Here is a 25,509-nt window from a genome sequence, read left to right as displayed (position 1 = left end):
CAGGCCATGTGGTATGAGTTGTTTTTTTAGCAGGAGTGGCAGGCCATGGTCTCTCTCTCTCTCTCTCACTCAGACACACACACACACCCCCTTGGAATTCAACCCAACCACCTTTTGGCCTAAACCCAGGATGTTGCAAGTGTCTTCACTCTTCACTTGGTTCACAAAATATTGTGGGGAGAGAGAGAGAGAGAGAGAGAGAGAGAGAGAGAGAGAGAGAGAGTGCTTGAATAGAATAATCACTCAACATGTATACTTACATTGGACGCACTTTATGAATTCTCACCCAAAAACCAAAAAAACAAAAAAAAATCTCATTAGACACCTCAAAAGTTGTACGTCTTATGCTGCCCCAGGCCACAGCTGCTGCCCAGCAACCTACCAAGTGCATACATCAAAACTAAATGGAGTATTACTATCACTTAAGCCCTTCCTCACAAAACATGCAGTGTTCATGGTTTATTCCTGGAATTGGAATGCCTGCCAGTACTACTAGTAGAGCACCCCAAGGAGCCCATAGTCTGATAATTCACGTATCGGCTTGGTGCAGAAGAATGCCGAAACCCCTTGGGCATACAACCATTCACTTCCCTCCCTCGAAAAAGCTGCTTCTTGTGATCCATAATTAGGGGCTTCATGGTCACATATTCTTCAGCACTTGACGATGGTTCGTGACGGCTGGCCATCGTTACGTCTAGAGGAGATAACATGAGTAGAAGAGCGATGAGGGTAAAATGGAGAAGAGTAACAGACATTTGTATAATTGGAGTTCTTTTGCGGGTGTTTTTTTTTTTGGGTGAGAGGAGTTTTGGCCTAGTGGGGTGTGAGTACTATGTAAATATATAAGGGTGGAGGAAGAGGTGAAAAGGAGGGAGAGACTTTAAATAGGCTCGTGAATTAGCTGATGCAGGGGAAGGCAGATGGTATGTCACAGCTCATTGCTAGCAATTGCAGAGAGAGAGAGAGAGAGAGAGAGAGAGAGAGAGAGAGAGAGAGTACTTTTGGGGTGGTCATGAGTTGGTGTGGTGGGTGCTCCTTTTTTTGACTGTGGAAGGAGGTGAGGATGCCCGTGAATATCTGCCGTTCTCCTTAAATCTTTGCAATTAATCCCTAAGTTTCAAATAGCCATATTTGGTGGAAATGCTCAGGCCCGGTCATGAGATTTTGGAGGTCTCTGGTGAGATATGTAAATGGGATCTCTCATGTTTTCTATACAAGTTAGTTGTTCAATGTGAGAAGCAAAATTGTCTTGTGGCTTAGTGGCATGCTGCTTTGAGCATGTTTTCGGTATCTTAGATCACGAGTTTGACTCCAACGCCATCAATTTGAACGATTTTTTTTTGCACAATTTCAAAAAATGTGGGCGAAAAAATGAGGCCTCCATAGATTGAACACACGACCTCAAGATTAAAGGATGAAGATCTTATCACCACATTACACTCTCTCATTTGAAAAATATTTGACATACATAATATTTTACATATTCTGCTATTTTGGGCCTAATTATTGGGCCGAAAATTGAAGGCCATAGACGGTCGCCTGGTGGGCCCATGCCTAGGGCCGGGCCTGGAAATGCTCCTAATTTCTAGATCAAGGAACAACATTCGAGTTTAGGAAAATTTATCTTAAAGGGCGGGTTCAAATAGCCGTATTTGGGGGGGGGGGGGGTGTCCAGTGTGTTTGAGACCCATTCCTATTATGAGCGAGTGTGTGTGAGACCCACTCCTATTGTGAGGGCGTGTGTGTAATTGTTTGTGTGTGATTATAGACCGCTCCTACTTATTGCTCTATTTTTTTTCGTCAATCGATAAAAGAGAGCATTTTACATCAAATATGAATGACAAAGTACAAGCCCAAGACACTACATAAATTATGAGAGTTCACGAGACAATCAAGCCCAACAATTCAATCAATACAAGAAATAAGCCCATTATAGGGTAGAGAAACAAAGAAAGAAAGGAAAAACCCTTTAAGGGAAGAACACTTATACGCAGGTAGGCAGACAGACTCAAACTCCTAGCCTCCTAGTGAGATGCAAGAGTTCTGCTAAACTGAACAAGCCCCATTTGGTTTATTGTTTTAGTATTATTAGCCTTCCAAACCCAAGTAAAAATCTCTCAAATCCTTATGCCACGGGGCAAATTCAAACAACCCCCAAGAGAGCTGGAACAGAGAGGTCTGTCTGAACAAGGTACGTACACATGCACGTTCGATTCATGACCGCCTTTATAAAAAAAGTTACTTTTGATAAAATCAAAGGAAGTTGGCGTAGGTATGGAAACAACCCAACAACCGCCTGGATTCGATTCAATCACACTTATTATGGTCCTTTATGGCCATGGGTCGACGTTTGCAGATGCTAAGATATGTTTGATTGATTTCAGGAGCTAGGAGTGATAAATGACTATAAATGGTTTGGGAAGAAGATTTATTACCAACTTTAATATGCACAAAAGATGGGAAAGCTGAGTTTCAAGTATTAGTATACTAGTAAACAAGTCCACCTCCTAAGTTACTCCTGTCTTTAATCTGGATGGTATGCTAGCAGTCTAGCACCAATGACTATCATTACTTTTTGGGGACAAAAGATAATGAAAATGAGTTTTTATTTTTATTTTTTATAACCAGATGCTCAGGTCAGGTTGCGGGCACCTCGATTAATTCCGAAGTCTTGAAGCTAATGAACCGGCCGGGCAAACTTTTTAGTGACTCCAAGATTTGAGATGTTTAGCCCTTATGAGATTTGAACATTTATTGGTTTCTCATTCCTACTTGGTCAAACACTTTAGGGTTATAATGAAAATGGGAGTTCAACCATCCATAATGTCTGATATGTGTTTGTGATTTGAAACTTAGACTTCTCACATCACATAGAAGCTATTTAGCCTACTAGTTAAGAATGTAATCCATGCGGGTTTTTTATGAATAAAAGATCATCTCATGTGATGGTCCCTTATGTGATTCTTCATATGGCGCAAACTGGGACTAATTAAAGTTTTAATTCACGATCCGAACCGTTCATCTAGTTCATTAGAGACTAATAATTGCTTGGTTTAATAATTTTTGTCACAAGTGAAATCAATGGTGCAGTTAAAATTTCCTTGTAAGGGTGTGAAAACCTAAAAGTTAAAATATGAAAAATTAAGCAAAAAACACTATATTCCCACACAAAAGAGTATAAACGGTTGCTATCACACTTGGCAAAAGTGTTTTACTTGTACACAATAGACGACAAAATGAGGAGATTTTGGACACAAAACTCAAATATTTTAAAATAGAATACAGACGTTCTTTCAAGTCACAAAAACTATCTATATATGGTTGAGTCTATTGCAAATATTAAAATTCTATAAAAAAGAGAGTAGAAGAGAACAGAAACCCAACATAAATTATTATGGGTAAATGTTAGTAAAACTTAAAAGTGCCTAATGTATTTGGTTAGACGAGTGCCCAATATAAATTTAGTTAAATGTTCTAATTTAAAATGGGAATTGGGCATTGTGGAGGGTGCCAGACTTATGGGACCTCAAAAAAGTTAGTATCAATACGTACATATGTAGACCGTAGAGGTAATAGCTATAGTGTACGCCCCGGGTGAAATATACATATGACCGTTTATTTCTCTTGTTACAAATATAATTTGTTTAATTTGATAATGATGTTCAATGAAATTTATTTTTTGTAAGGACGTTAAACACATCGAGATTTACAAAATGAACTGTTCGAATTATCAAATGAACTCCTGATCGGTTATATTTTTGCGTCACATGAGAAATTATATGAGGATCTATGACATGAGAAGATCTCAACTCGGGTTTTCAAGACTTACGAAATAAACTTTTCAGATTGTCAAATAAATCCATGATCGGTTCTATTTTGCATCACATGAACATCTATCATGTGAGGAGATCTCAACTCGGGTTTTTATATGGTCAAATGTGGTTTTAATTTCAATAACTAAGAGTAAATTTATATTATACTCCATTGTTTGCACCTACAGAGGGTATATTGGTTATTCGACAAAGCTGAATTTCAGAGATAAGAAAACAAGCGGAAACCGAAAAGCGTTGAGTCATTTTGTATGGACAGCACAAGGACGCACTGAAATGGAGCTCCCATTGCAAACTCTACCTTTTGCTTCTTTTGGCAAGAGTAAGTTTACAAAGCCTAATCTCTCTCTTCTCTCGTACTTCTGATTTTAATGTCAAGCATTTCCCAGCGGTGCATCTGTTTCTTGCTGCCTCCGTCAGTCATGGCATTTGGTAACAGTGGTCCTATCTCCATACACGCAATTATGCATACAGTTGTTTGTATTGATCATGCATCTGTAAGTGTCAATCGATGCAAAAGAACCTGACCCTCATAAAATGAACTAGTTAATATTGTATCCCAGTCATTATGGATACACAAACCTGTAGGGGGGGCTTTTATGGGGTTGAGTGATAGTGATTTGGTGAATTGATCAATTACATGAACAGCTGAGTAATGAATTCATTCACTGTTCCCGTAGGCCACATATACACGTATACGGGGTGTTTCCACTAATGAATAAGTTAGGGACCACTACTTTTTGGTTTTGTTCTTATTCAAATGTTTTTCGCATTTGTTAGTTTTGTGCCAAAATTTTATGTGATATTGGTTCGTCTCGACGAGAGGAATTGGAAAAGTACAAAATTTTGACTTTTACTTTGGATATTTTGGGAAATATCCAAAGAAAAACTCAAAAAGCTGTGTTCTATTACTTATTCATTAGTGGTCTATAACCTCCCTTCAGTAATTCTCTGTCTTTAACCAAATTAACCACCAACTACTTTTTTTTTTTGATAAGTAACCACCAACTACTTTGCCATCCACTAATCTATATCATGAAAATATCATGTCATTAATATTAAGATATATGAAAACGCCAACACGTTCTTTAGGGAGATGGGAGTCCTCCATCTGTTTTGTGGTTCCTTTGTTTGATGGGCTATGGGTATTTCCTGCCTCACTTTCTGAAACCAATTATGGTGAAGCTGGGGAAGATAAGTCTGTTGGTGGCATTGATGAAGCCTTCAAGTGTAGTTAATAGTATGTTGATGCTCATTTAAGATGGGTTCTTGATGACTTTGGTTTTCAATTAAGATAAAAGGAAATTCTTGAATTGGTTTTAGGGGAGCCAATGCTGTCAAATTTATAGCGCAGGGAATGGTTGGGGGAAGCAAAAAATTGAAACACCAAATTTACAGCTTTTTTTCCTCGTCAACCAAATTTACAGTCAGGCAAAGTTGAGGTGTCTTTTTTTTCATAAGCGGGCAAAGTTGAGGTTGGGTCTGGTACATTTGGTTGACGAGGGAAAAAATTATTTCGCAGGTTTTTTTCCTCTCGTCAACCAGCAATGATGCTACTTTTGCATCTGTTGATTGGTGAAGCGGAAATTAAAGCCTTGGAGCATCCTCCGGATATTCTTACTATTGCGTAGATTCCATAGTACGTAGGTCTTGCCTGATAGAGTGGTTCTTGTGTTTAATGCGTAAAACTGCGTTTACTATGATTTTTGAGTTCTGGGTGGGGGGACTGGGAAGTAGAAGTAAAGTAGAAAAACATCAGCAAAACCTCAGAATCCATTTCACTACGGAATATATGGAAGCGTCGTAGGATAGAGTTTCAAGTTATCAAGTTTTATGACTTCTGAGGAATACTTGGCCATACACAGTTACTCTTTGCAATTAGCGGAAAGATATTCAATTAATAAATAATATTAGTCTTAAAGGAAATCTTGGTAAAACCTATGGGAGATGAAGTTTCCAAATTATCTTGTTTATCAAAGTTTGAGAGTATAATACTAATAAAGTCAGATGGGGTTCTGTAACTTTGCTGGGCTTAACACCCTCATATGGCTGTACACCATGTCATTGCTTCTACTATGTTCCTGGATCTTGTCACATCTGAAGCCTTTTTGATGAACATTGGCCACTGGTCTTTATCTATGCTGATCCACTTCAGAACTACACATTTGGGTCTGGTACATTGTAATTGCTGGTTGTAAATCTTGAGAATACTTTCTTTTTGCAAATGGAAAATTTGTCAATTCAATTTAAGGAATACTACTTGAGTAAGTTCAGGTTTTTTAAATCCACCCAGAGATAATACTCTTTCCCCTTCAGGATCGCAGTTATATTAGTTTCGTTGGGAAGTCAACGCCCCTTGTGGGAGCAGATATTTAACCTAAAGTTTGATTACTACTCTGGGGCCGCAACGTAGTTGCAAAACCTAGCCCAATATGTCTGTTAAAGTTCAACTAGAACATGGTCGTTAAGATTAGTATTATTTTTGGAAATTGTTGTTAACATTGTGTTGCGATATTATAAGAACATGTTGAAATATAAAGATTCAAATCGTACAACTATTTTATGGCAAACTGTTAATAACTGACTCATATGCATGGTGTGGGCGTCTATGATATGGATACACCATGCGTTGTTCTATCTTTATTCATGTTTTATGATTTTATTAATATACTGAATCATGTCACCATCCATGAAGGTTGAATGAGTAGGAAAAATCCTTTTTTTTGTTCATACTTGCTTAAAAGTGAACAAAACATATGTTGCTAAAGTTTTCTGCCATGTATTATCATTTTATCCTGACAGCAGCACTATTAGATCAAGAAACACGTGGGAGAGGGTGGAGTGCCCTTGGGAGATTTCTTTTCACAGTTTAAATTAGAAACCATATTTCAGGTAGCTGTGACCAATTGATTGAGACTTAAGGCTCTGTTTGGTTTATTCACAGGATACTTGGCCAGAAAAAAAACATACCAAATTTGTTTCAGGTTGTGCCTTTTCAGTTCTGAGGTGGACAGTAAATTGTTATCTGAAGAGAGCCTTAATTGATAATCGCATTCCTATTGCGTGATGCTCAACAACATGCATTCGAATCTGACTCTAAAATATTTTTCTGTAGGCATGTGTCAAAAGAAAATTCATTGGTCGTTTTCTTGAGTGGGTTGGAGAGTGAGATCTGTTTTGTAGAGAATCCCATTTAGAAGATCTGTATCCTTTTCCAAATAGAGTATGTTTTGGATCTTGTATTCCACATGTTGTAGAACCTGCAAAATTTGTGTTGGTTGGAATCTGAACCAATGATAGCTAACTGTAGTTTTGATGCTGTGAAGCAGCAAGGAACTCCAAGCTTGGAGATCACCATGCATTTGAGAGAAGTCCTCAAAATCCGCATTTTGCATCATTTGTGAAGTCAAGAGAACCAAGGAAACGAATAATGATAGTATCTTCTACTTTACTAGAAACAGCTGCGTCTGTTGCAGTTGCTGCTACGGTTGTGGGTGCAGCAGCTACCCTTCTCGCAAAGAGAAGCAAAGCTTCTGAAGAAACTGAGGTCCGTCCGTGGGTACTTTAAATGATACAAACTATCGCTTCTAGCACCAGTTATGGTGTTAGGATTATGCAATTACACCGCGTAGACGATCACCATATCCAAATTAGTTTCAACCAGATCTTTTCAATGAATCTGTTGCGTTGCATTTAGTGTGATGCTGAATACCGCCTAAACTTTTCCTTTTATACCACCATTTGATCCTTGATTCTATTTAACACACAAGAATGCCTGTTCTTTCTCTTTTTACCACCATTTGATTCTTGATTCTACTTAACACACAAGCCTGCCCATTCTTTGCTTCTCTTTGCAAAAAGGAGACAGTCCTGTTGGATAGGCTTAGAAATTACCCTTCAAAAGTCGTTGGCACTACACTATGGAGTGCAAGATTTGACCTACATCAAAAAACTTGGGTAAAAAGTGGTTTATTTTTTCTTTTGCTTAAACCATGAAAAAGAAGTTGATAAACATAACAGTGGTCAGGATATTGGTCCTTGCTGGGACTGGGATAGCAGCTTTGAATAATTGATCTAATGATTAGCCTTACGATATCTTCTTTTCCTGAAAGTTTGTTTAATCTTTTATAAAGTTCATTTATTACTAGTCGACTTCTGCTATTTACGACTTCTTTCGTGAAAAAAGCAATGACCAGGAATTCCACCATAAACATTATAAACAATATAGCCAACCAAAACAAAGGAAAGCTGTAGAAACGCCGTTTCTTTGGGCATTTAAAGATTAACGTGATTCATCTGACTATTCTGGTCATGACACTTGCTTCTGATCAGCTCTCTTTTATTCCTTCTTCAAATGTAGGTCCCCTTAAAACTCTGTGAAGAGTGTGGTGGTTCTGGTATTTGTCCTGAATGCAAAGGGGAAGGATTTGTGCTTAAGAAACTTTCAGAGAAAAGTGCTGAAAGAGCGAGATTGACTGCAAAGAATATGGCCACGAGATACACTGCAGGGTACGTTTTCCTCTCTCTCTCTCTCTCTCTCTCTCTCTCTGTGTTCTTATCATGAACTCGTCTATTGGATCAACAGGCTTCCTAAGAAATGGAGCTATTGCACAAAATGCTCTTCTGCGCGAAATTGTAGTGCATGTGGTGGAAGTGGAAAGCTAAGCTACTAGCTTTGTGCTAGTATCTATTGGCTTCGTAAAACATACAATCATGGAAGACTAAGGCTAAGCTAAACATTCTTTTGTTCCATTTTCTATAGTTATCCTTGTTAAAACTGCGCCCTCTGTTTGTGGCTAACAATTTGGTTCTACTAGTTTTATTGGAACATTCTTTTTGTACTGTAAAGAGGTATTGGAGTAGTTTGCGATTAGTACAATGCCTGTTGACATAATTCGCTTATTGCCCATTTGTTGAAATTGTTGTGCATGATAGACTGAAACACAATGCTACCGTTGCCTAACCGTGTCTTGATCAACAAAAATGGTTCTTCAAAAACCTCTGGTTTTGCAATTTTTGCTGACAATAGACACCCTATTTTCTTGCTGCAAATAGAATGCCTATGAAGTCCTTCTTACAATCGGCAAGGAAACAAACACTTCAATCTTTTGCTAGCCTACAATGGGAGTATGGTCAAGGAGAAAAAACTACAACACATTGATGACACTATATCATCAGTGACTCATGACATTATTGTCTAGCAATAAGTTCCACGTAGTACAAATTTTCTTGGTTTTTCCTGCTCACTCGACGGTATATGTTACAAGAGGGTATCGGGTACAATGCAGAAAAACCCTCCACGAATGTTAGATCCAGATTCAACCTAAACATGGTTTGGTGTTGAATCTGGCGGGGTTGCTGCTAACATGACCCGATGTCTGTGCTCCGACCGGTTATTCTCGGCGAACTTGAGGCTTCCCAAATGCATGCCTTTCTCCTTCCCCTCACTCCACTCTGCCCCATAACAACAATCTTCACTCCCTGTCACCCTATCGTCCGTCGGCCCAAAAAACATACTCCCCCACTGCGGAAAATGCACTATTACCACAGGAAGAGTGCAACACACAATCATCACCCCCATATACAACAACCCCGTCGCAGTCAAATACTTTGAGCTCATAAAGAACAACTGGGTCAGACCCGATCCAAAGTTCCCGCCGGCCCCAGTCATCCCAGATATGACTCCGAGAGATCAGCGGGAAATGAAGGGGATGCTGCCGAAGGTGGCCCCACAGGCAGATTGGGCCCCCACGAAGAACAAGATCATGAACGTAAGGGCAGTGGGGAGGTTATTGGTGCGGCTGAAGAGGATGCAGAAGACTCCCCCGAGGGTTTGGAGGACCCAGAGGGTCCATAGACCGCCCCGCATTCCAAAGATTTGGGCTGCGTAGTCCGAGGCAAATCCGCCAGAGGAGCGGGCTACAAGGTTGGTCATTCCAAAGGTGGCCGCTATGGTTCAGGCTGTCTTAAGCAAACAAATTTTGAAGTTTATATCCCAGATGAAAACTGACATCAAGTGACAACACACGAGAACATCCGTTTGTAATCTTCTCAAAAAAGTTCTTACAATGTGTATTTCTAAAGTATAAGATGTTCCTAGATGTTGCCATAAGGAGAGAAAAAAAGGGTTCGGCATAAAATCTCAAGAATTGTGAGAGAATACAGATAACAAAAACTACGAATCATACTGTTACCCATTCGGAGTCCGGATAGTTTTTCAAGGAAACAACCTAAGTTTGGCAAAATGCTCCATCAATATAAATATGCTCACTGCTAGTTCCCATAAGGGGTTTATAGAGTGCCATCAATCACAAGAAGGACAAACAAACAAACAAACCCCCCCAATTTCAGGCTTGTTGGTTTGTATGATCTGCACACATCAATTACCTGTAGTTCCCCTCCTTTGAACAGGTTTGTAAAGCACAACAGTAACAAATTTTGAACGGAAGCGATGAGTGATCCCAAGAGCCACAACAGGTCGGGAGGGTTCCCTGTTTTCAATGTAAAGGTGGTTGAGAATCACATTTTGCGGCAATGGAAGCGATGCTGGAGCATCTCTGCTTGTTGGATAGCTTAGCAAGGTGTGTTGAAGTTGAGGGGGGACCATAGGTGGGTCCCGTGTCTCATCTCCATTCCCGGGGAACACGTTGCTGTAACTCGAATCGGGTGATCTTGGAACTTCAAATCCCGCTACAGTTGCTTCGTCCTATACAGGTTTTACATGTTCAGGGCCCATTTGGATTCAGGTGATGTAGAACACAAAGGATTTGAGGCTTACCTGACCTTCACCATATGGGTTCATTTTAGAAGGTAATGCAACTGTCTACCAATGCAAAATCATTACACGGTAGAATCCTTTGTAGTGATGAACCTGGAACTAACAAAAGTTTTCCTTTGGTCAGCAGTTGGAGATATGGTAACCAACAGTTACAAAATTACATGAAATAATGTGAAACTACAAGATTTGCAGACAGAAAAAAATAAAACTGCAACCTGAAATTCAACAAAACTTTATCCGGACTAATTTAGAATATAGCAATCTAGAGAGAGGTATGAGAGTAAATCCTTCATTTGCTTGGAGTTCTGGAGTGGATCTGTGGATCATAAGCATAATTTGAAGAGCTTCAAGGTTGATTTCATCTTTTTCGTCTAGAGAGAAGTCTTTGGTCCTATGCAAATGCTGTATTAAGGGATTCGGCGCAGTGTGTTTTCAGCACGAAGGAGCAATGGTAGTGGATTGGGAAAGAGCTACTTAAGTACTAAGTTGTGGATTAAACAGGGGTCCGTTAGTAACATCTTACACTTGCATTGATTTTTAGTGCTTGACTGTCTGGGATAGGTCCTAAGCTCATCAACGAGCTTTAGATTGACAGGGATGGCTTTTATGCGTGTCAGCCTCTATCCCATTCTGCAGGTATGGTACTATGGTTCCTTGATCAAAGATCGACAGGTGATCCATCCTTTCTCCCCATTTCGTCACAGAGGCATTTTCCACCCCGCCGGGGCTATCCATATAAAAAATCATTGTCTCTGCTCTCGTCTCTTGGTTGTTTGATTATATTATTTGCATGCGACTTGATATGGGTCTAGTTATATTGCATTGAACTGCAATACATTGATTGTTAGACTCGTAGTTTGTGAAATTGCCCTAGAAATTCCGTAGTAGCAAATCAATCGATTTTAAAAAGGGAATTTCAGAAGTGAAGAACTCCAGCTCCTCTGATACATCTGCGTGATGGAAACTTCCGTTGAATTTTTGTAAGTGATTACTGAACCTTCGATCCTTCAGGAAATGATAGAAGACTCCCCAAATTGAGAGAGGTACCTTCAATGCCGCCTGTTGGCTCAATCAATAAAGGATGCCGCTTTCCTGGTACTATAGCTAGCTGCTAGATCAGACTTGTTAGACAAATTATTTCTATTCTTGTAGGATTTTAATATTTTATACTCAATAGATTAGAGGGTGAGATCTTACATGACACCTTTTTCCTATTTGATTGGTTTCAAGGAATTGGTTTTTAAGTATAGACGTATATATGCCCATATATAGGCAACGTCAGGGGCGATGCCAAAGAAACCCCTTAGAGGGTTCATAATTCTCCACAGTTTACGTTGTTACTGTCAGGTCACTGTTGGAGATAATTTTTCTGTGTTTTCGTATAGAAATACTATCTTTAGTAGTACATGACATCTATATGTACAGAAGAATAACTCATCTTGTCTCCTCCCAGTGGTTTTTTTTTTTTGTGCAAAATTGGTGTGTGAGTTAGCTGTTACCTGGCTTTGAGGTACAATATTCCAAATCTGAGTTTTACTGGCTACATATTTCTTTGTTAACGTGGCAACAAGTCATTGGCTTCTAATCATCAATGTTGGTGTACTAAATCATTCAAAGAAGCCAGAGAGTTGGTTGTGCAAATGTTTCAGTCAAAGAAGTCAGAGGGTTCAGTAATGCATTTATTCCTCTTCCCCAGTAATCACAACACATACACAGTAACAATTATCGAAACTTCACTGGGTTCACGCGAACCCACTACCTTCATCGTGGTGTCGCCACTGCACAATGTACATCTACGGGATGCTACTGAAGTACAAGGCAAAAGATGGAAACCCCTATAAAAACAAAGCAGAGATAACACCTACAAGGGTCAAGTATGCAAAGCATCTACAAAAAAAACAGCAAGATAAAAGCTAGGATAAAGGTGTGAAGTCCAACATCGGCTGGGTACCATAGTAATATGAAGTAGACAAACGGAGGGCACCCTCACCTCAACAACTAGCTTATGGGGTTAAGTTCTACCCAAGACCGTGTAACATGGTATTAGAGCTATGTACCAGAGATGGGTAGGGTGCGTGTAACATGGTATCAAAGCTAGCTACCAAAGATGGGTTGGGTGCGTGTCTCTAGCCTGCATATGGCAGATGCTACCGAGTGAGCACGTTGTGCGTGAGCGAGGGTGTGAAGTGAAGTCCCATATCGCCTGGGTACCAAAGTAATATTAAGTAGATGAGTATGAGGACACCCTCACTTCAATAGCTAGCTTTTGGAGTTGAGTTCTACCCAAAACCGTGTAACAAAAGGAACCTATCTTCCAAATACACCTCATAAACTAAAAGGAACTCTTTAATCTAGCAATTTGTTCATCAACACCATGAACATCCTGTCATTTTGGTCTCTCCACAAGATCCACATAAAGCATAAAGGTGACACCAACCTTATTTCCGTTCCTGTTTCCCAAATTCCCCACCAAGAGCCACACCCACCCACCTTGCAATACATTGGCAAGATCTCTTTGAAACACCCTCTCACCTTCCAATACACCGCAACATCTTTTTGGCACACGAATACATTCCAAAGAAAGTTAGCCCCACCCAAGGCACCTCAATCTTTTACTAGCCTACAAATAAACCTTTAAACGTACACCACCCCATTTATCCTTTGTTACCTAAAAGTAAGTTATACCTTCAAGTCCAGCTATTTAATCACGCAATGCAATAGTGAACTGTGAATTTAGCGCAGACAGCCCACACTTACTGGAGCGGCACCATTCTTTGCTCAGGCCTCAGGGTATTAAATTGACTATGCCAGAACTAACCCCAAAAGCACCCATTCATGTACATTGTACATGTTTTGGTTTTTTCTTCTTGTTGAACAATATTAATAGTACATTAAACTCTACTAACTTCGTAATTAGTATGTTTAGTTAATTTCTTTTATCCAATTTGTGAAACTTAAATGTTCGCACTGTCTAAGCTCACAAAAAATTCTGGAGCTGCTCCTGAAAGTTAAGCCTTAGTAGCACTCTCATAACATCCAGAAACTCAATCCTAATGAATGTCCTTCATGTTTCATCACAATACAATATGCTGCTTTTACAAATTTAAACAGAGGGATCTTCCTATTTTATTATTTGGACTGTCCTATAGGCAACATCATCCTATTTTATTTCTTTACCGATAAAAAAAAAAAAAAACCCATCCTATCTTATGAGCTTAGCTCTTCCAAGTACCTAAGGAGAAAGTTCCCCATTAGTTAATTGGCATCATAATTGCCAATCCTTCTGAAACGAGTAATCAACTTCCTTAATGATACAGAAAATTAGCAGATAAAAAAATTAACCTGTCGCACAGCTAATACGATTTGAAAATGTGCCGAAGCAAGAATGCCAGTGTAGGAGTATGCCAAGGAATCATAATGTAAAAGACTTGCAACAGAATGTCCTTCATGACAAACAATCTAAGTAACTAACCATATAAAGAATCACGTAACCTCGCAATGAATCCAATTTAAAGATGAACCTAATAACCACACTAAATTATCTAGCATTAGACATACACAAAACATCTAATGGTGGCCTTTGTGAGCTACCTCGACCCATCCCCTAATGAAAAAGCCTAACTAAAAGGTAATGCTACAAAGGCCAAAAGCTTATTCTTTACCAGAACAATGTTCACCAACCTTCCTCACCCAAGACGAGAAAACCATTTTGTGCTAGCTCGGGCCACTTGCTAACAATCATTGACCTATTTTATATGAAAATAATATGAGGGTACATATATGAATCCTATTCAAGATACGAATACACACACACGCACACATATGAATGCCGATAAATTTTTTACAAAAAAGATATGAAAAAATTCCCTAAACTAAAGACACAATAGCTGTAACTGGGGTTCAACTTAGAAACTTGAGGAAAAAACTGGAGAGACAACATGGTACACTAGATATTTTTATTATATTTAAAAAGGTGGCAAGACCTCCCCTTGCGTAAGCTCACTACTACTCCCACTATTTTCTCAAATCACATCAGGAAAGATCGACTCTATGCCGCTGGATTGCTATCTCATGGTTCCTTGGCAAGGAGAAAAAGTGGGGCCTTTTACACAGTAGGAAGCCTTGTTTCAAATCACACAGTAGGAGGCCTTGTTGATACAGTTAAAATCGTTAAAATTTTTGAAATAGCTTCTCTTTTCTTGGATTCCGTGGTGATGTTATAATTTGACTTTTACAATCCTGCAATGTCTACTTTGAAAAATCTTGCATCGATAGATTATTAAATATTTGAAATGATGATAATAATCCTATCATTATCCTACTCCCCTCAAATATATCTTTCAATTGTCCTACTCCTACCAATTTCACAATAGGCATCTGACATGTTTTAACACATAAGTCCTACCAATATCACATTCCACATCACAGTTTAATTAGTAATTCTATCAGGACATGCATGTTTATAGATCTAAAATGTTCCTGTAATTACTTGAAATTTGACAAGCTTTATAAGTACTTGGAAACAAGAAGTTTGATTAAACATGTCCACCAAAACTTAATGATAGCCCTAAGATTTCGTTTTGTAACAAGCCAGAGTTGACGTGGATGTCCATGTATATTAATATACAAAGCCATATAAGAAAATTCAGATGTAGATATAATATATCCGGACGATGTACAATTTACAAATATAGTACACTCTGAGGACTCATCAAGCCTTATTATTGGCCATTGATGGTCGGTGGACAGATTCATCTAAGATCTAAAAATGTTTTCTCTTGATCTCTAGAAGTACAAGTTTCTCTTCCAAAAGACTCCATGGTGGATTTAGGGGAAACAACTCTATTTATTCCTTTTGGATTCCATAAGAAAGGACAATTTCTAAAGCTCCCAAAATGGGATGATGGGCTACATTGGCTAGATCGGAAGGTTTTTGGTTGCTGGATTTCGGAAAGCAACTATTATGAGGTGGTTTAGCGTCGAATTGGAGGAAATAGGCAAGGCATCAGGGTTTAGGCTTGGCTTAAGTAGTGTTTTAAAGGTGAAATATGGCCTGTCTGGTGTGAACAATACCGAGGGAATGGCAATTTTGTAGCTCTATAGTCTACGCCAGGTACACCAATGAGCAAGAGGCAAAAACCTTTTTACACCAGTAACAGATGGCCAACATCTTTTCCATCAGGAGATATGATATGAAAATAAAATCTAGAAATTTTTACTCTTCGAAGTACCAATTACTAATTGTTTCTATTGACTGAATATATAACTACACAGAATAACACACGCACACAAACACTTCCAATGCTAACGCCAACGCCAACACCAAGGAATCGTGTTACACTAGTTATATGTTACAGTTATAACTTCTGTGCTATGCCCATCGACAGTGTCGACAGTAACAATCAAGTGAGTTTGTGTTCAGGATATGCTCAACAAGTATGAGAATGAGTCCACTACACCATTCGACATTTAAGTCTATACTGCTTTCCAAAAACTATAGTCTCTCTCTCACACACAGTCACAAACACACACACACGCACAGAGTCACACGTATGCGTGCACACACACACAAAAAAGAGCGAGATGTTTAAACGACGTCACCTACCATTGACGGCTACAGTTATTATCAATTACAAGGCGATATTATCATGAATGCTACATTTAATTTTATCTCATGTCTTACCTCTAGAAGTCTTTTAATTGTTAGCATCTCAAGTCTACGATTCTTTTTCATCTAATCCTTTTTAATATGGCCCAATAACACATCGGGCAAAACACCAGATTGACGATCAATGGTGAAAGCCACAACAAAACACCACTACAACTGAATGTTATGTAGGGCACTGTTAATGACACTTATTATGAATTACAACTCCACGGCATCATGATGGCCTATCGTAATAATACCATGTCTTACCTTGAAAGCACTTTTACGTATTAAATGGAGTATTAATTTCTCCAGATTTATGAGACATGTTCGTCCAGTCTTTTAGAATATGGAGACAGCAACCAAAGGTTTTGTCCCCCAAAAGGTCGCAAGGTCAAATTTCACGAAGGCCAACGTTCCAAACCTTGGGGCCCTTTGCGAGATTGTTTACTTCAAGGCCCCAGAATTAGCCGAGGTGAGCGCAAACAGGCCCAGACACTAGAGGGAAGAAATTATCAATGATGAGTAGTCAAATGCCTGATCAACGAGAATCAAACCCCGATGTCACAATTATGCATTTGTATCATATACAAAAGTAACAAAATAACTAGGGGTGAAGTCAGCTTATCCAAAAAAAACTAGGGGTGAAGTCAGTTCGGTTCGGTCGGGGATTTCGCATGACCGAGGCCGAACAGAAAATTAATATTTTTACTCTTCTAAAACCGAAACAGATCGAGACCAAACCTAGACCAACCGAAACCCGAATTTTCCCGGTCGGTTTTCTCGGTTATATTTTCACCCCGAAAAATAACATCATCAACAAGAATGTAATAATTTCTGACTGGTTCACCAGATAATGTTCTCAAACTGTTCATTAATGTAGCTGTGTTTATGCACCTTAAACCGGTTTATCTAAAGACCCAGAAACAAAATAAGAGCTAAAAAAACCTCAAAAACTCGAGATAACCAGTCTTTGGAAACTAGAAACGTTAGGCAAATCAAACCCTACTTTGTAATTCAGCATTCATAAAGCTAGAAATCACGAGGAAGCAATTCACTTTTTCCTATCAATAAGCGCAAATTTAGAAGGAGAACGAGAGAGAATCCAGGACGGGGACAACATTAGAATTACCGATACAGTAAAATTGCATTACATAAGAATAAATATCAAACACACAGACAACGTATACAAGTGTATAGATATACAGAGAGAGAAGAGACCTGGGAAAGCAGAGCAATCGGAGTCTAGGATTGGAGAAAATTCTGAACTTTTCGGCTTCAAATCAATAACGATTGAAGAATTTTTTTTCTTTTAGTTTCTGGCACCTGGTAGCGCATTTTGGTTGTGTAGAATAAAAGGGCAAGTCCGGTTTGGCTTTACACTGAACACGGTTCAGACCGGAGTGGTCTCCATGAAGACCGGTTCAACGGGTCATCTTTTTGACGGACCCAAGGCTTCATTGGTTTGGGCTTATTATTGGGCCTACGCAGTTATTGGTCCAAACATCAAAATAGTACTTACACTGACTCCTATTCCATGATGGGCTCAAAAGCCTTCTTAAGGGCCCGCTTGGGAATATAAGAAAAGGGAGATTAGGGGTAACCCGGACTAGTTTATCCAAACTCAATTATGTCCAGAGTTCGTTACAGCCATCAAGCCCGGATTTTTGTTTTCATTTTACTAGAACTAGCAGCAAACTCGTGCTATGCACGGGAATTGTAACACGCAAAATAATTAAATTTTAGTATAAACTTCAACCATACTTTTACTTCTTTTATTTAACAAAAAACTTGTAGAAAACCCGTGATGCACGAAAATTGTTACACGCAAAATCATTAATTTTTTATGTAAACGTCCAAAGTATAAAGTGGGAAGTGAGAAATTATTCTTTTTGCCTCTCTATTATATAGGAATTTTTTTTCTTATTTAAGCGTTTTTATATCAAAATAATCCGCATTGAGAAACTATGATTTTTCATCTGGATTGAAAAAGTGGGAAGTGAGAAACTATGATTTATCAAAATAACACGCAAAATCATCTGGATTGAGGATCACCCCTTTCTCAAACTCATTTGGACTAGATTTTCCATAAGGTTCAACAATGTTGTTCTCCTCCCTGCAGTCAAAACTAGATTTGAATTGATTATGTGAATCACCAATACCTTAACGAGGTAGTAAACGATGCACTTTCTTAATCAAGGTAGCAACTTGTGTTTTCAACAACAATTGTACCTTATTGTTCAAAGTAGCAATTTGTGTACTCGACTCTTCAATCTCATTCCTATAACGATTTCGATTGCCAAAGTTATCAATTCCATCACTAGTGTGAATTCTTTACCTCTACCTCCCCTTCTTCCTCCCAATCAACTAAATCAAACCCAGTCAACTAAGTTTCCAATAGACATAGTCACCGTACCCATATCCAGATTCACTGTGTTTCATTAACCCTTCGGCCATCTTAATGCACTTCCTATGGTTTGACGTACCCACCTTTAGATTGCCCGTGACTGCCACTCGAATGCGACAAAGAATGTGTGGTGGTTTCGCCGCCGTGTCCTAGTAGCATCGTTGCAACCATTGTTCTTCAAAACACCATCGAACTTAAGCCATGTAACTCTGTAGTGTGTATCTGTCTAGGTAGGTTTTTTCGGTACCGTAGCTTGGGTATGAAAGATGGTAGTGGGGATGGGGGACGGAATGCAACGGTGATGGGTGACAGAGCTTGGGTGTGAAAGATGGTAGTGGGGATGGGGGACGGAATGCGACGGTGATGGGTGACGGTGGGCAGCGGTCGAGAGGATGACGGTGGGGGAGGGTGACTAATTTTCAATTAAAGAGAGAGTGTTAGGTTTTTGAATATTATGTAGGAGATAATGGAAAGGGCTTAAAATAAGACTCCGTTCCAGAAATCTTCTCAAAAAATAAGCAGCTTATTTCACATTTTCAAATTCAAAAATAATATAAATGAAAAATAAAATTTTAATTTATTTTTGCACGGTTTAAAAAATCTCAATGAGATTTATCAAACAAGATCCATATTGCTAAGAAAATTATTTGTGTAGACACATGATTTTTGAGCTTAAAATTGTCTTCTTACTATGTAAATACTTAATTGGGTTTATGAAACGAGGCATAGGATTGTTATTTGTGTATATCTATAAATAATGAAGGACTTCTATGTCTATATTTTAGTCCTAAAATTCTTTGCCTATAATATTCAAAAAATTGTTATTTGTTTATATCCATAAATAATGAAGGACTTCCATGTCTATATTTTAGTCCTAAAATTCTTTGCCTATAATATTCAAAAAAATACTCCGTAACATGGTGCATTAAGGGCAAAATTGAGCTTATAAAAAATTGAGGATGAAAACATAATTCAAAAAAGTGGACAGGAATGAAAACATAACTCATAGTATTTGGTTTGGAGAGAGAGGAGAGAAATAGAAAAATCTAGAAATGTGAATAGTGTAATTTCCCCCTCATTTTCCTCTCAATTTTCACCCATTTTCTTTTCTCTTCCTTTCCTCAACTTTCCAAACAAGGATTAGAAGTACCCTTTATATCTCCGTATAAATATTGGATACGCTCGAAAACTGAAATACTAAAATCCTCATTGGCACTGCTCATTCACACTAAAATGAGAAACCCTCGTTCATAAGGCTCATTCACTCGGATGATGAGGAAACTCGTAATCGTCAAGAAGTAAGCCCCTTTTGATGGATGGAGTAATTTCAAGAGAAACAAAAAGAAAGGGTTTTGGTTTCTAGCCAAATCACTCATTTGGCTTTACTATTTTGGTGAGAAATAGAGGAAAAAGTACAAAATAAAATGTTTTGCTTGGCTCCTTCCCCTTCTCACCCAATCTCTGGTGAGATTTTATGAGAAAAGACTCTCCTTCTTATCTCACCCTTTCTCACCATCAGTGGGAAGTCTTTTTTCGTAGAAAGTGTTCTATCCTTTTCTTAGTTCTATTTTCATACAAAAAATACGTGGTTTTGATCCGCCTAGGGTTTTTTTATCGAGCAGGTTTGTGGTTGAACACAGAATAAAGGTTGAAGTTCCCACCCCCTCCCGGAATCCCCACACCTCCCCAGCCCCATACCCTTGATTTGTTATCCTTGTTGTAGATTGTTCGCTCGCTGTAGCTATCTTCGCGCTCGCTGTACCACTTTCTATCGAGTAAAGAGAAACACAAGTTAAGGGGTGTTTGTGAGCTTACTTTTTGGCTTTTGGAATTATGATCAGAATGTATTTTGTATTTGGTAGAGTGTTTGGATGATATGTGCAGAATGCATTTTGCAGCAGGAGTAGTGTTTGAGAGATATGGAATGAAAATGAATTATGGATTGATTTTTTACTATTTTGCCCCCAGTTATGAATAATGGTGTATAATGTATATAAATAATGTTTTAATCAATTTTTTTAAAATTTTCTTTTGAAATTGCGTATTCTACATGAACTGAAAGTGTCACACTATTTTTTAATTATGTTTTTATTATTTCAATTATTCTTTGATCTTACTTTTCCACCAATAATGTTTTTATGTTTTAAATTAAAATAATAATTTAGTTTAAACCAAAGTAATCGAAAAACCAAACACTCAACATTACAGAAATTGAGAATCTAAACATCACATCACAAAACATTACAGAAATTCAGATTAAAAAAAATTACAGAAATTGAACAAACATATTACAACACCGAAGAACTCATCTAACGGATACGGTGAGCGACAATCCAATCCCAAATTGAAGCCCTTACATTTTCCATGTCATGATCATCGCCAACGAATACATTTCCATGTTGACCATTAGGTGCCGTAGTTTCCACACCAGCATCTGAAGGCAAGAAATTAGGTCGCCGATCATAGAAGTCAAAAGGAATATCGGGTATGTTACTCCTTATGAAATTGTGGATGGCTATTGTTGTAGTTACAAGATCTCTATGTGTTTCTATGGAGTACCCAACAAGAATGTCGCATACCAAGTAGGTGAACACTAGTTTGGTTTTCACCTCGCTAAAAACAAAGCAGGAAAAAAAAAGGTGTTTCTATGGAGTACGTTACTCCTTATGAAATTGTGGATGGCTATTGTTATAGTTACAAGATCTCTATGTGTTTCTATGGAGTACCCAACAAGAATGTCGCATACCAAGTAGGTGAACACTAGTTTGGTTTTCACCTCGCTAAAAACAAAGCAGGGAAAAAAAAGGTGTTTGGTCTTCCTAAACTTTGCTCCAATTTTGTATTCGTAAAACCACTATAAGTTCTTGAAATATTTGTAAGCAACTTCATATATTATTATTCTTTATCCTTCATCTCTTCTCTAATGATTCAGTGTTTTAATAGTGAACGATTTCCTACAACTGTCACAACAAACTCAAAGGCTAAGCAATCTATCATGTAAAGTGTACATGCCCATTTAAAGTTTATAGTATTTCATTACTTAAATATGCCGGATCTGAAAAAGATTGAGAAAAAACTAGGGCAACAAAATAAACCAGATCTCAATCAAGAAAGATCAAACATTTATAGAAAGATCTGTTGGGTTTTTGCTATGTGAAAAATAAGGGAAAAGCAAGAAAGAAAAGTCGGTGGTTTTTTCCCTTGGGCAAAGGAAAAGATTTGGACCGTTGGTCATTGTATGCCATGGTTGGGAAAGTGGGCTGGCATGGAGCATTAAATGTGGTGATAAGCTCTAGAATATCCTCAGCAATTCTAGAGGCTTTTGCTGCCATGTATTTAAGGGATTTGTGCCGTGTGTGAAGGGTAGAGAGAGCAGAGAAGGCAGAAAGATTGGGAGCCCCATGGGGTTTTTCCCACCGTGAAAGGTTTTGTGTGAGAGAGAGAATAGTTGAGAGGAAAAATAGAGTTGTGGGGGTGAGTGTAAAACATTGTGAGTCATGTGTTAAGAGTTCGGGGAGGGTTTTACATCTCATATTGTAATCTCTATTTTTCATATAGTGGAAGATATCTCTCTCCCGTGGACGTATCCGAGTTTGGGGAACCACGTATTTTGATTGTGTTGCTCTCTTGTGTGATTTCGTTTTTATTTGTTGCGCTTCCGTTGCGGATGGGATTATCGGGAATAATCCCAACAAGATCAAACATTTATACAATGACATAAACTCAGATTGAGTTGCAGAATCAAGGGTTTTACCAATAAACAAACTTATCATGCACGAATACCCAACACACTACTGTGAGAATCCTAGATCTGAAATTGGAAAGAAACAAACCAGGATCGATTACTGGTGCAAGAGGCGAGAAGGTGAAGGAGGTGAACGATTTCCCCACTTTGGTCGAAGGTCCAGTCGTCTGCTCTGGCCTCTCTCTTCTCGTTCTCCTGGTATGTGAAGAACTGTGATAAATGTGAAGGAGTAGAGAGGAGGATCAGTAGAGAGGATAACATCGTTCAAAACGAGGGCTTTGTGGAATTATCTCCAAAAGGAGAGGGTAGGGATGTTTTTTGGCATGGTAGGAGATCAAAAATGGGAAAAGCTCCTCCTAAGCTATTTCTGGCTTTTGTTTTAGAAACCTCAAAATGGAAAACCCATTTTTCGGAAAACCCATTTTGCCACTTTCAGCCAAACAGTCAAAACACAAAAATGAGAAGTGGAAAATGGGAAAAGGGGCCATCCAAACACCCACTTAGTTGAGTTGCGGAGGATAGCTACAGCAAGCGAACAATCTGCAGTGGCTACCGTCGGCATGGAAAAAGACTTCAACAAGATGGCCACAGCCTGCGAAAAATCTTCAACGGCCTTTGTTGGGGTTTTGGAACATGCCAATAACGACAAAAGAAACACTCTCTGAGCCTGGATAAAGGGGTATATCTCTCTCTCTGGGCATTATTGTCCTGTTTCCTTTTATCATGTACACTAACTGTTTGAAATTCATTTAGTTGTTATTATAGTTTTAATGGCAAGAGGGTGACATGGATATTACGAGATTGTGATGGGGATAAGTTTGGCAATTATGAGATTGTGATGGGGATAAGTTTGGCAAGAAAAATACTGTTGCTTCATTTTATAAAGTAGATCATGCTTACCAAAAAGAAACAAGCGAATTAAGGGTCACAGTGTCCGAAGTATCAAGTCCTTTATTAGGTAGAACATGATAGTCCTCATTTCAAAGTCTGGATATCTCTTCGTTGCATTTTTTCATCGAAATTCTTTCTAAATTATTTCTACTTTTTCGGATTAGACACACTCAATTGCATTGTCTTGGAGCTCATTCTGTAGCTTTATACAAGGGTTTTCCGCTAACATCTACTTCCTCGGATATAGGGTCTCGGGTGTAAAACTAAGGGTTATATGGCCTAGGTTTTTGTAAAAGGACGCTTGTAAATCCTATCTGATCGAGAGAATCCGATTGAAAAGTGGATTAATTTAGAGTTACAAGAAAGATTATCTGTTTCTTTTCGGAACCAGATAGTGTTCTAGAGTTTTGATTGGATGCTTATGGATAAATAAAATTTTACCTTACCCATCAAAAAAAGTGCCAAATTTTTGTGTGGGGTTTAAGGGGAGCTTGAATTTTTATGTGAGCATCACGTAACCTTTTGTTCTTGGAACATTTGTGATTATTGTGGCTTTTCGCCCGTATGAGCTACTGCTGACGCAGTTGATATTCCTAGCTCTATCAACTTTTCTCTCGGATGTGTATTTTATGACCCCCAACTCCCTGAGCTGATGGGAGAGCGAGAAATGCAGTGAACAATGATTTTATACCATATTTAGGGGGAAATAGTGTCCAAACGACCAAACTAAATATATATGCTTTTGTTATTCAAAAACTCATTGGGCATCTCAAGATCCTCAACTTGAGTGCAGTGTGGAGCCACCCTACAAGTATTAGGAACCTTCGCATCCAATTCCCGTAGATATCTGCAGCTCATTTGCGGCCAACTGTGTATGAATTAGTTCAAACTTTTGGGACTTGCATTTTTTGGACTTTCAGATAACGAGTAAGCAGGTCCATACTTGTCTGTCTGTGTGTGCATCCCTTGGAATGTTGTCTTTTTGGCAAAGCGTCTCCGGAAGTTGCATTTTCCATGCTATTGGGGTTGGTTTTGGAAAGGATACCACCTGTTAGTTGTTGGACCTGTTTAACTTATCCCTATCAATAGATTACTTATTTGCAAAGATTAGCCGAAGAAAGCTTACACTTTAAACAAGTAAAGAGCATGGCGTCACTTTCTCACACTCGGACATATTAACTTGTGACAGTGTGTGGACACTTCACATTTTTAGGAAACAGGAATGATAATATTATGTGATTCCTGGGCATGGTGTAAGTCATGTTGCAATTTATTTTCACTCCACTAATTGTTAAGGACCTTAATTTTAGCATACCGATTGATATGTGAAAACAATTCAGTAGATAGCATCCATCGTTGTGATGAGCTGATGAATATTATTGCTTTGGGCCAGAAAGATGAAAGAGGAGTGTTGACTTTTCTAGTTTTTTGACTTGTATTCTTAGTTTTTATTGCTTACTCAAAAGAAATGCATCATCTGTTGTCTGCTCAAGTAACAGCGAGATGGCTTTGGAGAAAATGTTATTCATCTGATTTGTGTTTACATCTCATAATGTACGTATGTCCAGACTACCAAGGAGAAGGAGGGGGCTGCTCAGGGAAAGGAGAAGGAGCAGAGGTACTGAACCTGAAGGGACGCCATGGTGGAGCCGCCAAGTGCTTCAAGTGAAGACCTTTTTTCTATTGACTTTTAATTGAGAACCCTGTCATGGAACTGTTGCGACTCTATTGAGTTTTTTCCAGATACTAGCTACTCATATTTTGAAAATTCATGTTTTCCTACTACTTTCCCATTTTGAATGGTTTTTGGTTACTTCTAGTCACTGGATGAATGTTATGCCAAGTTATGAAAAACTACCTTGAGTCATTGAATGATTCAGGAATGTGATTCTTAGGTATGGAGAAGTATACACGTTTCTATGCCTAAGCCCAAAATGGAATCCTATTCATAATGTAGCATACCAGTATGAGAAAGATGATGGAGATCGAGGGGGTACAACTCTGCAAACGTGATCGAGGGGGTACAACTATGATTTTTCATCCGGATTGAGAAAGTGGAAAGTGAGAAACTATGATTTTTCATGCATCTGCGATATCAAAATAGATATTCCATAAGGATATCTCAAACACAGTAGTTGAATCCCAATGTTGGCCCTCGAACTGACCTTGGTTCCTATTTTTCCAAATAAACCAACTCACAAGAGCTGCTAG

General features: G+C 38.6%; 2 protein-coding genes and 1 pseudogene across 5 annotated transcripts; 1 reads left to right on the top strand and 2 right to left on the bottom strand.

Annotated features, from left to right (window-relative positions):
- Positions 1–3,484: 3,484 nt before the first annotated feature.
- Positions 3,485–8,724, top strand: LOC131313874 (uncharacterized). Its single transcript, XM_058342372.1, has 5 exons — positions 3,485–3,583; positions 3,963–4,152; positions 7,160–7,389; positions 8,191–8,339; positions 8,416–8,724. The coding sequence occupies exons 1-5, from the start codon at positions 3,485–3,487 to the stop codon at positions 8,501–8,503; spliced, it is 756 nt and encodes a 251-aa protein (XP_058198355.1). The 3' UTR covers positions 8,504–8,724.
- Positions 8,468–9,843, bottom strand: LOC131313873 (high-affinity nitrate transporter 2.1-like; annotated as a pseudogene).
- Positions 9,844–9,943: 100 nt separating this feature from the next.
- Positions 9,944–17,618, bottom strand: LOC131314945 (SNF1-related protein kinase regulatory subunit beta-3). 4 transcript variants are annotated; one of them, XM_058343927.1, is made up of 3 exons: positions 17,477–17,618; positions 10,609–10,701; positions 9,944–10,536 (listed from the first exon to the last, which is right to left on the bottom strand). In XM_058343927.1, the coding sequence occupies exons 2-3, from the start codon at positions 10,630–10,632 to the stop codon at positions 10,210–10,212; spliced, it is 351 nt and encodes a 116-aa protein (XP_058199910.1). In that variant the 5' UTR covers positions 10,633–10,701; positions 17,477–17,618; the 3' UTR covers positions 9,944–10,209. The 4 variants fall into 4 exon arrangements, with proteins under 4 accessions (XP_058199910.1, XP_058199911.1, XP_058199912.1 ...); XM_058343928.1 differs by having other exon boundaries at positions 10,609–10,707; positions 17,477–17,599; XM_058343929.1 differs by having other exon boundaries at positions 10,614–10,701; positions 17,477–17,578.
- Between the last annotated feature and the right edge of the window lie 7,891 nt (positions 17,619–25,509).

Source organism: Rhododendron vialii, chromosome 13a, assembly GCF_030253575.1.
Source record: "Rhododendron vialii isolate Sample 1 chromosome 13a, ASM3025357v1".
Taxonomy (NCBI): domain Eukaryota; kingdom Viridiplantae; phylum Streptophyta; class Magnoliopsida; order Ericales; family Ericaceae; genus Rhododendron; species Rhododendron vialii.
This window is presented reverse-complemented; position numbering and strand designations above follow the sequence as displayed.

What these genes read in the sequence shown, in the direction of transcription:
- LOC131314945 (XM_058343927.1), bottom strand. Translation starts at nt 10,632, where the DNA reads ATGAACCCATATGGTGAAGGTCAG. An exon ending in ACCCATATGGTGAAGGTCAG is followed by an intron (nt 10,537 to 10,608) that starts GTAAGCCTCAAA and finishes AAACCTGTATAG; the next exon opens with GACGAAGCAACTGTAGCGGG.
- LOC131313874 (XM_058342372.1), top strand. Translation starts at nt 3,485, where the DNA reads ATGGGAATTGGGCATTGTGGAGGGTGCCAGACTTATGGGACCTCAAAA. An exon ending in GTAGAGGTAATAGCTATAGT is followed by an intron (nt 3,584 to 3,962) that starts GTACGCCCCGGG and finishes TCAATAACTAAG; the next exon opens with AGTAAATTTATATTATACTC. An exon ending in AAACTGAGGTCCGTCCGTGG is followed by an intron (nt 7,390 to 8,190) that starts GTACTTTAAATG and finishes CTTCAAATGTAG; the next exon opens with GTCCCCTTAAAACTCTGTGA.